This window comes from Anopheles funestus, chromosome 3RL (genome assembly GCF_943734845.2).
Source record: "Anopheles funestus chromosome 3RL, idAnoFuneDA-416_04, whole genome shotgun sequence".
Lineage (NCBI taxonomy): Eukaryota > Metazoa > Arthropoda > Insecta > Diptera > Culicidae > Anopheles > Anopheles funestus.
The window spans coordinates 65689400-65704573 of record NC_064599.1 but is presented as its reverse complement, the minus strand read 5'-3'; the positions used below and the strand labels follow the sequence as shown (position 1 = coordinate 65704573).

At 39.9% G+C, this 15174-nt stretch overlaps 1 protein-coding gene across 1 annotated transcript in view; it reads left to right on the top strand.

The window, feature by feature from the left end:
- The window catches only part of LOC125769103 (limbic system-associated membrane protein), a 100923-nt gene extending 86790 nt beyond the window's left edge, over positions 1-14133 (top strand). The window contains exons 10-12 of the mRNA XM_049437569.1: positions 2014-2194; positions 5247-5417; positions 10826-14133. Of these exons, the coding sequence (XP_049293526.1) occupies positions 2014-2194; positions 5247-5417; positions 10826-11008 (535 nt within the window). The 3' untranslated portion in view covers positions 11009-14133. The remainder of the gene's footprint in view (positions 1-2013; positions 2195-5246; positions 5418-10825) is intronic.
- The last annotated feature ends 1041 nt before the right edge of the window (positions 14134-15174 follow it).

The window sequence follows — 15174 nt, the reverse complement described above, 5'->3', positions numbered from 1 at the left end:
TGATTTGCTATTGTTGACATAAGCATCCACCTCTTTCCATGTGTATCATAATTTGCATGGAAGATCCGTTTTTTATGAGTAGAGTTATCGATCACCAGGAACTCTATTAAGGGGAGTTGAACAATTGTTTCGAGTTCCGGCCTAATAAATTGTTGTTTACACTTTGGATTCTAGAGACTTTAGGCTTATCTTTCCATCGTCCTTGAGTAGGTTGAATAAAAAACACTTATGACAAAGTATGTACCAATTAAGTGGACATGAAGGTAAAGTTTTAAGCTAACAACTCAAAAGCCGAAAATAAGGACATAGAAGAAGATTTGAGATTACTTAATAATGTTCTTTTAAAATTGTCGATTAAATCTATTATGAAGTTGTAGTCTACCCTTGGAGACTCTCGCACTGCAAAACCTTTTCTCGATACCGATCTTCCTCAGAAGGACTATAATATTAACAAACAATTTCGCAAACTCCTCCAAACCATTGCCACCCATTCCATCCGACGACCCGAGCAAAAGCTTCCAAAAACCCTGACACGTTTCAACGTACGATTTAACAGCACAAACCGATTTGAACCGTTATTGCAGTCGAGATTTCGGCAAAAACGTTATCTCGGGCAGAATAAGCTCGGTCCGGGGGAGAAAAAAAAGACCTGAAAACCCAATTTCCGTGCCGTGCCGAAAATTGTGCATGACCTCTACGGGACGGGGCTCTTTGGTTTTTTTTTGGGGGCCCCGATTTAGGAAATGAGCAAGGCCATTTATTTTCGGACCCGTGACGCGTTCGTGAGGTGCAAGGCGAAGACTGGTTTCGGTTGCGTCTTTTTGGGAAATCGAAACTAATTTCCTCAACAACCGTAACCGTACACCGCTAAGCGACGACTAGCACTGTAGGTACCGAACGTCCCCAAAAATGCGCACGTTTCGAGGTTTGTGAAATATTTCATCCCACCGAGGTAGGTTGAATACTGGAAAACTAATTGGACCGAATGCACCCCCCCAAAAATGTGAGCAATCCTTTCGGTTGTTTTATTTTTTGTTGAGAAGAAAAGAACAAAAAATGGAAGGTAGGAACTGAAGTTGCGAAAGCAATTGGGATCTGACTCTTATAATAGGATTAATTAGGCTCGAAAATTGGTTCGTGACAAATTCATACCTCGAACCTTTCCCATTGGACGATTGTCCTCGAGCCGTCGCATTTTCCCCAACACCGGCAGTCTTTTTCGGGGACTTAATGTCACGGCTTTGATTCGAAAGGATGTGTATCGAAACGAACGATGGGGCACGGGGAAAAAAGCGTAACAAAAACTCATCTGAAAACAATGAAAATTTGATTTAGTGCCTTTTACCCCGGTATGGAATATTGGAAGGTTATAACTTTAGTCTTTAATACCGAACTCCCCGTGGGGTTAAGACATTCGATCCCACCAAAAATATGATGCTAATACTGTTGGATGAGACGCAAGGAAGGAATAAAAAATACCGCTGGAAACCACTAAAAATTTGGCAAAATTATATACGCCTACTCCTTCCAGCCCCAGAAAGGGCCCCTAAATCTGGCACCGGCATCCGGATGAGTCCCGTTTACACCCTACGACAGACAGTTACACCAGCTCGTAGATAATAAATCTCGTCTTAATTTTATGATTTACGGTCATGAAAATTGCAGGAAGTCTTCAGCCGAGTTTCACTCGGTCGGGCCCGTGCGCGAAGTGCCTTACTGGTACCAATAAAAAAACAGTGGCGGGAATGGTTGAAATTAAAGCCACCCACAAGCTTCCCTCAGAAAGTTGGGTTGCGTACAGGCCGCAACAACTCGTGGCTCGTGTTAATGACGCCTTCAGGGTTTTAAGTACACGGAACTCCCCTCCCATTATCTTTATCTCTCGTTTCCCTGTTTTATCCCTACTCCCCAGGCCTGGGTAAAGTTGCGCAGAAAGTTTCGCTCATCGCTGATGATCGTTCTTTTATATTCTTCTCTTTTTCACTTTTTGCTTTATTTTTCGTATTTTTGCAGCTGCGTTGCCGACAATGCCTTGGGCAGGACGAAAAAGTACATCGAAGTTTCCGGCCGACCCGGCCCGGCAGCGTTTCTGTCACCGGCGTACAGCAACTATCTCGACCGGTATAATCTCACCTATACGATAGAGTCTATCCCACCGCTAGACGAGATCAAGCTACTTTATCGAAAGTTGATGGTGGGTAACGTTGTCTCTTGTTTCAGGTTCTTTTTTTTCACACTGCTACACATTAACACTAGAGTTTTGTTCAATCTTTAAATGGCGATAAAAGTTGTTTGTGAGTCTTATAAATTATCAAAAAGAATCAATTTTCTCCGGACGATTGCTGGATATGGATTCTGACGAGGTGCACTTTCATCAGAACATTTTAAACTGTACAAAACCACGATTTCGAACCAACTGTCTCTCTTGGAATTTTGTTGAGTTTTATCAAATGGCAAGTCAAATTAAATATATCTAGTAAATCTAAACCTAAATTATTTTGAAAGATCTTCAACGACATTCCCGCTGTTGTATACAGAGTATCGCCCACAGCATTTATAACCATATTCAAAATTGATCATAAATACTCGTCCATAGGCACTCTATTGATGATAAGTACATAGTTAAGAGTTTTAAAATTATATTTTTTATAAACTAAATTTGAAAAGACTTTCGCTTGTTGTTTTGAAGTACTTTGAAGATGAAAGGCTCTCGTTGTTGGGATTCGAGATCTGTTAAGGAGGTAAGACATAGCCTTCCTCACGGGAATTTTTTGGTTATCTGACTTTACTTGTGTAACCATCGAGATCATTCTGTCCATTATGTTTTGGAATTTACGAAATGAAGATTTGAAACTATTTTTTTATACTAATCGTACATGTTAAAACTGGCTCGGTAGTACGAGTACTGTGAAAACCAGACAAGGGAGTTAGGACTTAGGAGTAAGCACTGAGAGAGATAAGTAATGAAAATGAAGAGAAGAAATCGAACAGGCCAGCAGACTGATGAAGTCGCCTTAAACGAACGAGAAGAGACTCGGTGGACTCATCAGGGATGAATAGATCGGATGGGAACATAGAAAGGGATGGATGATAGTAAGGATGGCGTATCAGTGACCCCAAGAAGTAGACTCGCGACGAACATACAGTGGAGCACCTATTATCCGAGTACCTTTTATCCGGCTGTCCCATTATCCGTGCAGCTCGGAAATGACAGTTCCAAAGGCGCATTGACATATTAACTGTAAACCGGTGATGGCTAGAAATAAAAGCTTCAATAGGAAATGATAAAATTGGCTCAAGTTCGACCAAAAAGAGCAGATTTATTTTGCACTTTGCAACTAAGAAAATTAACATCTTGCTTTAGAAAAAAAAAATCACTAAACATTAATATTTTTCAATAAAAAGAATTGTGCCTGTTATCCGTGATATTCCCATATCCGGCAGGGGCCGACTCCTCTTGAGCACGGATAATCGGCGTTCCACTGTAGTTTGCTCCTGATGATAACTGCCTTGCAGGGTCTGTAGCTCCAGGAGCTAAGAACGAGTAGAGTTTTTTTTTTAAAGAAGGAATTTTATCCAGGGAAAAAATATTCATGAAAATATTTGACCAAAACAATTTTTTTTTATTAGCTACGGAGGTGGATTATAAGTACTCCATAAAAACAATTTATGATTTAACACAGTACCACAAAGAGTATTACTAACTCAGTAACAAATTCAAGTTTTTCGGGTTTCTTTTTTCAAGGAATTATCAAACAACTAATAATATCAAACAAAATTCCAATTCCCAAGTCCAAATCGGCTTATATGTTCAATACTCAATGCACGGTCCATGCAAGGGCTGCTTCGTAGTGAAATCTATTCCCCTAGCGAGTATCGATGTTGATTGTGCAGGCAGGGCCCTTCAAAGCTTAAAACGACAGACGAACATAATCGCATTGTCGTTGATTACGCTAAAGCTTTCTGTGTTTGTGTGTGTGTGTGTGTCTGAGTGTGGAAGGGTTTTAGTGTTGGTCCGGTTCGGCAGAAATGAAAAGATACATTAGTTTATCAATTTTTAACGATTTTCATCCCTCTAGTCTGGGGCACTACTTGGACTACCATAAAGTGAAAAGAGTGAAATTGGACCAGAGAGGGTAGAGTTGAGGTAGTTGGAGAATAGTGTGTTTGCACTCCAAAACGTATCCAGAGCCATGTGGGCCTCGTTGAAAGCTGAACATGACACGGCATCACTATGGGGTATACATTTTTAATGCAAGTGACATTTTAAAAGCTATCCTTTCTGTGAAAGTTGGAAATATGAACGATAAGTGTTTATTATTGATTTGAATTGAAAGGTCTTTAATTTGTTTGAGTAATGGTTTAATTGATTTAACTCTGATAAAAGAATTTTTTTTTATTTAACTTTATTTGAGATATAAAAAAAAACTCTCACAAATCATTAACGTTTTTCGAATAAATCTTTCTCCTCCACATGAAACAACACCATTTATACTAAATATAAAATTACCATTTTATGTTTGTACACATAATACACCTGCTGGCATATTTATGTTCAGCATTATGCAACAACAAAAAACAAAAAAAAAACGCATAAAAATTTAATTTCCCACTTTTCCATTATCACATCTTACACACGGAGCATTGCCTCATGGTTTAACGGTGTGTCTTTCTGTCGTTTCTTTTTTCCCCCCGATTTGCACTTCAATTTTCACGCCATCTCTGGATGCTGTCCACCAAACCATCACACGGGCAATCATTTATCATCGGTCAACACTAACCCGGGTGGCTAACGGGTGGCCAACCCCGATGGACAATGTTTGGATGGATCGTCACGCAAATCTCAACCCTGGCTGTTTCGTCCTGTTTCCCGCACACCACCGAAACCACGGAAACAACATTGAACATTCATTCTTCGTGGCCGTTTTGGGACGTGATGTTCAACCTGTGTGTGTGTTTTATTTTTTCTTCTTTATTTTGGAACTGCTGTTCATTTACTCTCTCGGCGGTGGTGATGATGCCCGTATGATGATCATGATGTGACGACTACCGACTCTGACGACAATGAATGTTCGTTTCACGCGCACGCTACTACTGATGACATGTGTATGTGTATGTGTGTGTGTATTTTTATGTGGCAACAATGCACGTACAACACCGCTAACAAACGACTGCATCCCCCAAAAAACACCGCATACCCCGCATTCGGCCACAATTTCCTTTTTCGTGGAACCGTGGTATTGCAGATGAACGAAACATATCAACATCCGGGCAGCTGGGAGGACACCATTTTAGTGCCAACATTAACCAGATCCGATCCTACACATTTTATTATGTCGCATGTGATAAGGGGGCTTTCGCCGAACTCCGTCTACGAGGTAATGATCCAGGCACGGAACGTGCACGGCTGGAACGAGGTAAGTGTTTCGCTTTTGTCAATGTAAAATGTTTCCTCTTCATGCTCCCAGGTCCTCCCCCCCACCCCCCCACAAATGTTCTTTTGTGTGTTGTTTGTGTTTTTTTCCTTCTCTCCGTTTCGTTTTCATCCGTTATTTCAAACCATTACAAACTGGCGCGTTGCCAGTGGCGGCACTCGGCTTTAGTAGCACAGTTGCACGTGGAAAACGCAACCACCCGAACAGTGATGGCACTCTTCCTGACGCGCCTGTTGTTTGGCTTCCTATATAGCTATATGTAACACTTTTTTACTCCATCTCTCTCTCTCTCTCTCTCTCTCTCTCTATTTGCTCCATTTTGTCCTTTCGTCCGGAATCTCGGCTTGCGATTTACGACTCAAGCTGAAAGCCTCATCCTTCCGGTTGCTTTTTTGATGAATTGTTTCATTACACGTTTACTACCCCTCAAACACGCCCCTGCCGTTTGCCATACCGCAGCAGCTTTACAGATATGTCACATTTACTCCATAATCTTCATGTTGCTGAAGGGAAGATAAAACAGCTTCACGGCGGTAGCACATAAATACTAGGTGACTCAACGCCACAAAAGACAGGAAGGTATCTTCACTCATGTGGAGGGGTTACGAGCGTGTGAGTGAGTCAGGTGGACTGATGGTTAAATTAAGGCATTGAAGTCTGAAGGCTAAAAAGCTTTTCTGTGGTTGCGAATAGTTTACGTACTTCCTGTTTCCAGCATAAGTAATACCTTTTTCTGGAGGTACATTGGGAAGCAAATTACAACGCCTCGGCAGAGTCAGGACACACTCTGTACGCTGGTAAAACCATGTCAAGAACTATCATTGCACAAAACAAATGTGTTTTATTGCACAAGCGTATGCAACTGCTGGTGTGGCAGTTTCGAAGGTTTAAAAATTAATTTCAAACCTCTTTGTGACGAAGGATGTGGAAGAGTTACTAAAAATCTGTACTTTACATGTATTGGTGTGTCCAATAGTTTTGTTGGAAAAGTGAGTTTTAGCTTAGATGGTTTGAATTTAGTTGAGCTATTTGTACCTTTACTAGGCTTTTACTAGATCATTGTTGTGAATGTTGAGTATAGTTAGTCCCCGAGATATATTACATCCGGATTCACTGAAATAGTAAAAATTATTGTAAAACTATTTCAGGAAGTTGGTAAAAATTGGTTTATATTGTCTTCTAGGTCGAGGTTGTTTTCTAGGTCGAGGTCGATTTCATTCAAGAATGGCGAATCTTCGCCCTAAGCTTTAATTTTTTTTCTCAGATATTACACCTAAGAAACATTACCTTCAAACTTGAAACGTAAACGAAGTTTCCGAGATACACAGTGCCTTGATTCGTAGATACAAGATTCTTTAAATTTCACATTTGAGTTGGTTTGAAGAACAAAATTGAAGAAAATAGAAAAAAAAATTGATGATAGTGCTGATCAATTATAGACAGTAAATTTGTGTAATTTTTTAATAAAGTCACTTTTTTAACTTTTTTAAAACTATTAATACATTATCAGTAAAGCAGGAAAAGGACATTATAATTTTCTATTAAAAAAACGATATTGGTCCAGAATGCAACATACGTAGAAATTCAGAATCTCTTCAGAACTCTGGATTCCGCTAAAGGTTTTACATATAACTTGAAGCTATTCCGTCTAAATTGTGTAACAGAAATGATATTCACATTGAAGATCAAACGGAATAGTGTAATAGGACTATATAGTGTAGTGTCTATTCTTTACATGTACTCTACCAAGAAATGTCTCAGTAATGTAGTAAGAACTGTGCCTCTTCATGCTCCTCGTCTTGGCTTCTCCACTAGTTCTTCGTGAAATAGTCCGAGATCACTAGGATAATAAACTATTTTAATAAAGCTAGGAGAATTCTTGTGAAACGATAGTTGCTGGGCAAACATTGCAACATCATCAGAATTAGTTTGGAAAATTAAAGCATAACGTCAATATGAAGCAACACATGTCAACGTTTGAAGTACATTCCATAAGTTCATCAATAACTTGGACATCAGTACTGCTCTCAATCGAGAAGTCAATTATTACTGTTACTGGTACCTGTTGAATATTTCCAGCAGATGCTTTTGCTCCTTGAAGTTAGTTGGGTTTTTATCTGTAAATCCTGGATGTTATAGTAATTCCTGAATCATATTAGTATATAGGGAACGTAGAAAATATAACAATACTAAATGCCTGAACACAAAGACCACAACAAAAATTAAATCACAACAAAAGTCAAAGAATAAAATCTCCATTTAAATCAAAGCTTATAAGCTACCTCTACCGATGGGACATTGCTGTAGCTCACAAACTCACAGAACATACGAGTTAGCTCAATGTCTCATGCCACACAACACTGCCCAGTCCACAGCCAGGGTGGTAATGCATTTGGCAAATTAGTTTTTAATGCTCATCAAATCAAACACACCGGCAGCCTTATATTTCATTCATCAACCGGCTTCATTTGTCAGTATCCATTAGATGCGGAGACAGCAGAAAAGTCGGTCCAGCTTCACAACGGTATATAAATTATATTTCTACTGCCTTGCCTTTGCGGGCAACGAATTTCGCACGGTCATTTGTTGATCATTTCTCTGCGCAAACCAAAGCGAAGGAATTTTGTGACCATTTTCGCTAGATTTGTGGCGTGGTATTCCAGGGCAACGTGATTTATAAGCATGATTTTCACATTTTCTTTTTTTCCGTGATGGTCAATAAATCTTGCAAGCTGTACGATTATCCTTTACTTGTTATCAGAGTCATACAAAACACGGACTGTTGCTGTGTGTTGATTTATACAGCATTTAACACATGCGAATGCTGCAGAAATTGTACTAAAAATTTGTCTGGTGTCATTCAAAATATAAATGGATTACATAATGAGTTCTCCAAAAACAAAACAGAAGAAAGCTTTTTTAGCAGCACAGGATGGAAGACCTTGTTTATTGGAATACAAATAATGGAAGTATCGTTAAAGATGCCAAACATCTGAACAGCTTGTTTTCGCATCAATTCGCATCGAAGAAAAGGCAAGAAAAATAAACCTAACACCGTTGTAACAGGGACGGCTGTATGCGTAGCTTATGCTCGCTAATGCTTATTATCATAATAAACATTTCCTTCGATTGATACACCGCCAATGGAAAATCGCCAAACGAGCAACGGTGTCAAAGTTCGACAAACAACGCCCGGAACAGCTTATAGGGGAAGTTCAGCCACCGCCAACAAGTTCCACTAACGAAAATCATCCCCAAAAATAAAAACAATCCTATTTGCGAATGGTCGAATGGTTGTGTCCGCCGACAAAGTTTCATTAATTTTCACTGTAACGAAAAATTCAAATTCTGTTCACCCGGTTCACATCACCGAAGCAGCAGACGACGATGAGCAGATGAGCGGAATACTAAAACAGCTTCCGATTGGATGGATGGTGGCATTTTCGGGCGGCAAATTCTTGTACGTGCCTTGGTGGGGAGGCAACGAGGCGGGACGAAAAATAAATAAAAACAAGATATTTCCATCTAAAGATAGCTGCTGTAATGTGCAGAATAATGAACAGAACAACGTTTGCTGGCCGGCTGGTTGGGATAGGTTCACCTAATGGATTAATGCGCCATGCTTCATGGGCACCCTGAAGGCGTGCAAAATTTAAGTTTTGTCATCATTGAATAAACTCACATTCGCATAGATAATACAATATCACTTTGAAAAGCTAATTATAGAGCGTTTTGCTGCCGGCTTCCCGGTTGCTCGATAGTCTTTTGTTATGAATGAAATATAAGATCACAGGCATATGTGTGCTATTTCTGACCCGTTCGGATGAGTTTTGTCTCCCTCTCCACCCCCATTTCAAAGCTTCTTGATCTAGTGCTTTCGGCTTAAACACCACCAATAATAGATAATCCATAATGCATTTTCCCCGTAAAGCAGACGCAAAGTTTTACGCACGTTCAAAAGCGGGTAACTCTATACCTTATCGCAAGACACAATTTAGCCCCCCGTTGGCCCGACAATAGACTTAATTTTCGGGGTCTGATCATTAATTTCAACTTGTTCCATCATCACAATAGATTAAATCGTATTGTTCACTGCTAAACAACTATTAAACCGATTATCATTAGGAAGGCCCGTGCACGACCTCCTTTCGACGGCGTCGGCGAGCTACAAAATTCGGCACCGTTACGCCCTTTTACGCCGATCCTCTACCCAAAACTTCAATCCACACCGACCGATGTGCCGATGTGTCGAATCAGTTTGCCGATGATGCCGCGGGCCAGAAGCCGGCTGGGGCCGGGAAATAGTATCCTCTTGAATTAATTATTTCTGTTCATCACCAACCGGAGTAGGCCGTGTCTGGCATTAATCCAACGGCGTGATGTGGAGAGCGCGGCTTGTGGGAGGTGGCACAAATCGGGAATCCCTTCCGGCAGGACGAGCGCGTCAGTGATGCGCGTGGGAAGAAGCGTAATGGTTTCTCAGACAGGCGTGAAATATCTATTATAAACGATATGTATATTGGATTGATTAATTCGATTTCGCCTCCGATGTGTCCTACTAGAGTGAACGACAATCGGATCTGCAGTGCTCCACAACTCAGCCCCGGGCCTGATGGGCTGATCCACTTCGCGCTTAATCGAATCTTTAACTCGTTGATTCATTGGCCATCGTTTGTGCCCCATTAGTCGGTTGATTACGTATGACTTTAACAGATTGCAACCCGTCCAAAGGGAGTTTTTCATGTTTTTTCCTGTTTCGTATTCGCGCATTAAAGTGCATCCGTCAAGAAGTTGCAATATAAGGCTGAAGCTCATTAGTTTTAGTATTTTAGTTCCATGTTAATGACACCTCATTTTGAAGATTTTACGGTAAATCATTAAAATGTCATTACCGCCATACTCTTCATTTGATTGCATAGATGTAGGCGCACTAATTGTGATTGTGTCAAAGTGCCTTTTTAATACATTTTTAGGCACTGAAGTTTTAACATTTTTAAAATTGTATTTAGAAACAATTTATATTGAAGATTTTGCACTCCTGTATAGTGTACAACCGCTTGTTCGACGAAATGTTGAGCATTGTATAATGTCCTATATAATGTCCTATATACTTAAAAATTATTTATGAATAATAATAATAATAATAATAATAATATATTTTCTTATATTTTTTCTCTTTGGCTCTTAAAAAATTAGGCTACTGAAAAGTTGTTGCAATATTTTTACACTTATTTTTATAACAAAAAAACGTTTTGACCTTTCCACAACATTTACGCCTAATTGTATGCAATAAATGTGTCATACTCGCATAGGCGCTTCTTATTAGTAGTCTATCCGTTTTAACAATTATAAATTAAAATTTAATATAGAAACTTTTTCTTCCCTTTCAGATTAGTGACATCCATCAGTTCTACACGCGTAACTTCGAGCTTACTCCAAACGAGCTGGAGTTCGTCATGAGCTCAATCTCCAACAGTGGCCACCGGAAACCATTCTCCCGGTCGGCAAGCTTTAAAATGCTTCTCACCTGTCTTACGTTTGGGCTTCTCAGTGTGTCCGCAGTAAGATGTTAAGTTGGGCAAGTAGCAGTTTGAAGAAAAGAAAAAAAAAACAAATGCTTAGCAATTTATGATAATTTCCCAATTTCCCGTAAGCTTCGTAACAACTGTAACATAGTTTTCAACGTAAATGTGTAAAGCAAGTGTCATTTAGCTCACAGTAAAAATTCGATTCCAATTTTTGGGTAAACAAAAAAACGCGGCAAACATTTGCAATCATAAAGAATCTATCGTGCGTCTCGAGAGAAACAGAAGAAACCAAGGTGATATAGTCGATAGGAAGTTGTAGTAGCAGGTGACTTTAAGTTGTTTGTTGTTTTAAGCTCCCATTACACCCCATCAGCTAGTGAATAGTGAACTCCGAGTAAATGGCTTACATTAGTAAACTTCATTATAAATATTACTCGCAAAGCAAAGTAGGATGAAACTGTATACAATGGTAAGAATCGTGTTTTATGTGAGTAAATGTGACAGAGCATCGGGGATGAATAGGTATGATGTAGGAAAAAGGAAACAAGATTAAAAAGAAAAGAAAAAAAGCAGACCGATGCCGAATTCCTTTCCCGAATTGAATAATCAACGTATCCTTAGGTGAACAAAAAACAAAAAAACAAAAAACAAAACCATCTTTGTGAACTAATATACTAAGCGAATGTCTATAGCAGTGAAAGTTTTTTCAAAGAAAGATACAACGGTGATCCTAGCACTTAGCGAGTATTGCGTGAGCAGAATCAAGTGTTTCCGTAGCTGTACATATAGAAATCATTTCATGTCTCCCATCCTTCTACCCCCTCCCACAGTTTCCTTTCCACGTAATTATGAAGTCCATGACCGTGTACACTGGACCGTGAATGTGAATCGCTCCAGTGCGGCGATAGAATTAACCTCCGGCAGCAAATAATCGTGATAGATATTTTTTGGGGGTTGGCGCATTAATAGCGGAATCCTTCCGCTCCGAACGAACTGCTCTGGTCCATTAGTGGTTCTAGCTACATAATAAGCCTTTTGCCTTTTACCCAGAGCCGAACGCTCGTCCACAAAAGTCCCTGATCCCGGACATTCTTAATGGACTTTGATGGATCGAGTCACCAGGTTGAGCATCTCGTACCAGTGCCCGTAATGGATGTTGCCAAGGTGTCCCCGAGGTGTAGGTAAATTTTTAATTCATCATCAAAATCCCTACCGGAAGCTTTTATTACCGTGCTCCGGGACGTGGTGTAACCCTTGCGCGATTGGAAAGTTAACGTACGGCAGGGCATCCAAGGCAAAGCAATCCCTTCCCAAAAGCTTGGAGGTTGGGTAGGCGAATAAGAAAAAAATCATCCAACCAAACTCTCACACAAAAACCTCGAAAACAAAAGTTCCAACCGAAGGTCGGGTCGAAGATGTTCAATACATTTCATCCCATTTCGGGAGTGTGGTCGATTTGGGGATATCAAGAGAGAAAGAGAGAGAGAGAGTTCCGGGTGGTTAGTAAGCGAAATGGGACGGGGGAAACTTCTTCAAAAACCGGATGATGGATTTCCACGTTTTTCACCTGGCCACCTGGTAAGACATTGGTACAGCGAAAAGGGGAGGAAACTGGTTCGGGTGGCCCGGAAACACCCGGGCAATGTTCGGCTTTTGGGAAAGTTTTTGCGCTTTTTGAAGGCTTTTAAAAATGGCTACCCAACCGTAGAGTTACCACCGCCAGAGGTTTCGTTGCACAGTTGGTGCTGCTAACTTCGTGCACCGGAACCGAAGCTGTGGATGTGGTTAGAGTGTTAAAGAAAATGGCAGAACTGTAGGACACGAGCCTAGCCTAAGAAGGGATAAGTGAATGGGTGTTAATGTTCGCTAAAGTGTTACAGAACCCAACCCCTCTTTATAGCCGAGTGAGACCCATGTGGCCTCGTCAAATCTTAAAATCCATCCAACTTTTTTGTGTGTGTTTTTGTGTGTCTTTTGTTTTTATCCAAGAGAAGGAAAAAAAGGGAACACAAGGATTCCCCCTGCCCCCATTTTGGGCCAATCGCTTTGCTCGGCCACACCAACCGGAGACAAAAGTTTATTCTCGAAGAAAATGATGAATCTTTGATTAAAAACACTAAAGTGCCTTATCTACGAATAGATCGAGAATGCTTTTGTCGCCCTTCTGGTGATTGGTGTGGGGGAGGGGAGGGATCTTGTGGGAGGGCGAGCTTCTTTTTATGGTGGAGATAAAAATCACTTCAATGGTTTTTGGGTGTTAGTATGGTGCTTTCGAAGCACTAAGAAGAGTCCTTTTTTGATTTTTTTTTGCTCTTGCAGTTACTTAAAATAAGCACAGTTATTTATTAAAAAAAATCAACACACTATCAACGCTTGCAGATTGATTCGATAATTTTTGATTCACGCTTTAATCACACAACAGGTCTCATTTTCTCACTACGTAAAGGAAACACCCATTTTCCGACCCAATTCATAAACCATAAGCTAGTATCATCCGGGCGTCACAAGCCGTAAATCAAACATTAGGCTGCATTTGCTAGTGTGGAACTTATCTACCCCGAAAACTCCTTCCCCACCCCAAAAAGTCCCCTAGTCCAGTAGAGTTTGTCATCGATAGGAAACGGTTCGGTGGATAACATTTAATTGCGTCAACAAATGGAACACATTGGTGTGTCCGGTAGACTCGCTCTGTACATAGGAAATGAACAAATATCGTTAAAACTGTTCCCATTCCTTATCGCATCGCAGCACCGTAAGGCACCAGCAGGTTTTTTGTCCCTCCTCCATCCAAAAAAAAAAATGTTCCCATGCCCCCCAGCACACTAGAAACATACGCCGTAAGTAGCCGTCTCTCGTAGTGTGTAGCCATTGCGAACCGTGATCCATCCCGATCGAATGGTGGTAGAATGTAAATATTGACTGTAGCTATAGCACCATTGAGAATGCTCATTGGAGAATTAGAGAGCCGGAAACAGAGAGAAGAAAACAGAAATGGATCATGCAAAACAGAAAACAGAAAGGATGAAGTGGGCAAATCGAATCTTAACTAAGCGAAATGTGACGAGATAAAAGTCTTATACATAGTGCGAAAGGAAAAACCCCGTCTAGCCGGTATGAACGTAAACTTGTGTAAAATGTAACAGCCAATAGAAAATAAATGAAGATACTAACGATTGGTTTTGATGTACTGGAACGGCGAACTACCATTTGCACCAATATCACTTTGCCATTTTGTGGAAACAGGTTTAGCTTGAGAAGCTCTGGAAAGGTAAGTAGGTGTGATGATTGTTTTAGTTTGTAATTTTACGTATTATTACTTAAGATCTCAGAAATTTCCTGGTTTTTACATTAAATATCTAATCCATGTACCGACAAAACTCGAACTGCTTTAGAAAGATCCCAATAATATCTCAATTTTTTCAATTATTCTGAAATTAGTACTTGCCGAAAGTATTTTTACTGGTTCTTAATTTATTTCCAGAAAAATTGTTTATGTTTTGTATAATATGTTTTCAACTACTTGCACTTTTTCAGTTTAGAATGATTGTTGTTTGTTTGAAAACATTTTTAATGGTTTTGTCGGAATTGATAGCAATATTAGTGCATGATATACTAAAATATTAATAATATGCTTTATTCTAGATTCTATATGCTTATTCTTTATTCTCTATAATTATTCTAGAGATTTATTATTAAGAGATATTCTATTATGCGTAAAGCAGGTAGCTTAAACGGTACTATTTGGAATGATTATTATGAATTATAGAGAAGAAAGAACTACAAATATATTTCTTTGTCAGATAGGTAGTTAATCAAGGAAATATGGCATGAAAAAACAAGTGAAAAAATATCACAAATGTCCCTTCTCTTTTCACGTGTCGGGGAAATTCTTCGGAGCATTCTGTTAGGAGAATCCGAGTGACTTCCATTGTGGTACATCTGGTAGAGGTGCTAGTCTTACACGGAAGGACCGGTATCAGATACCATACGGGCTGCAAAGAAAGCTGCTTCGTTAGACTCTTTTACTAAGTGGCGAGAATAAGCACCAATAAGCGGAAGAAGTAACCAGGGTATTCGATTGAGTCTTCCCTATGTTCTCCTAAGGGAGACGATGAAACCTTCATCATTTGATAAGTTTTCGTAGTTAAGAAAATATTTTATCCCTAGCAAAATGCCATTTTAGAACCTCTTCAGCGTTTGAAATCACAAAT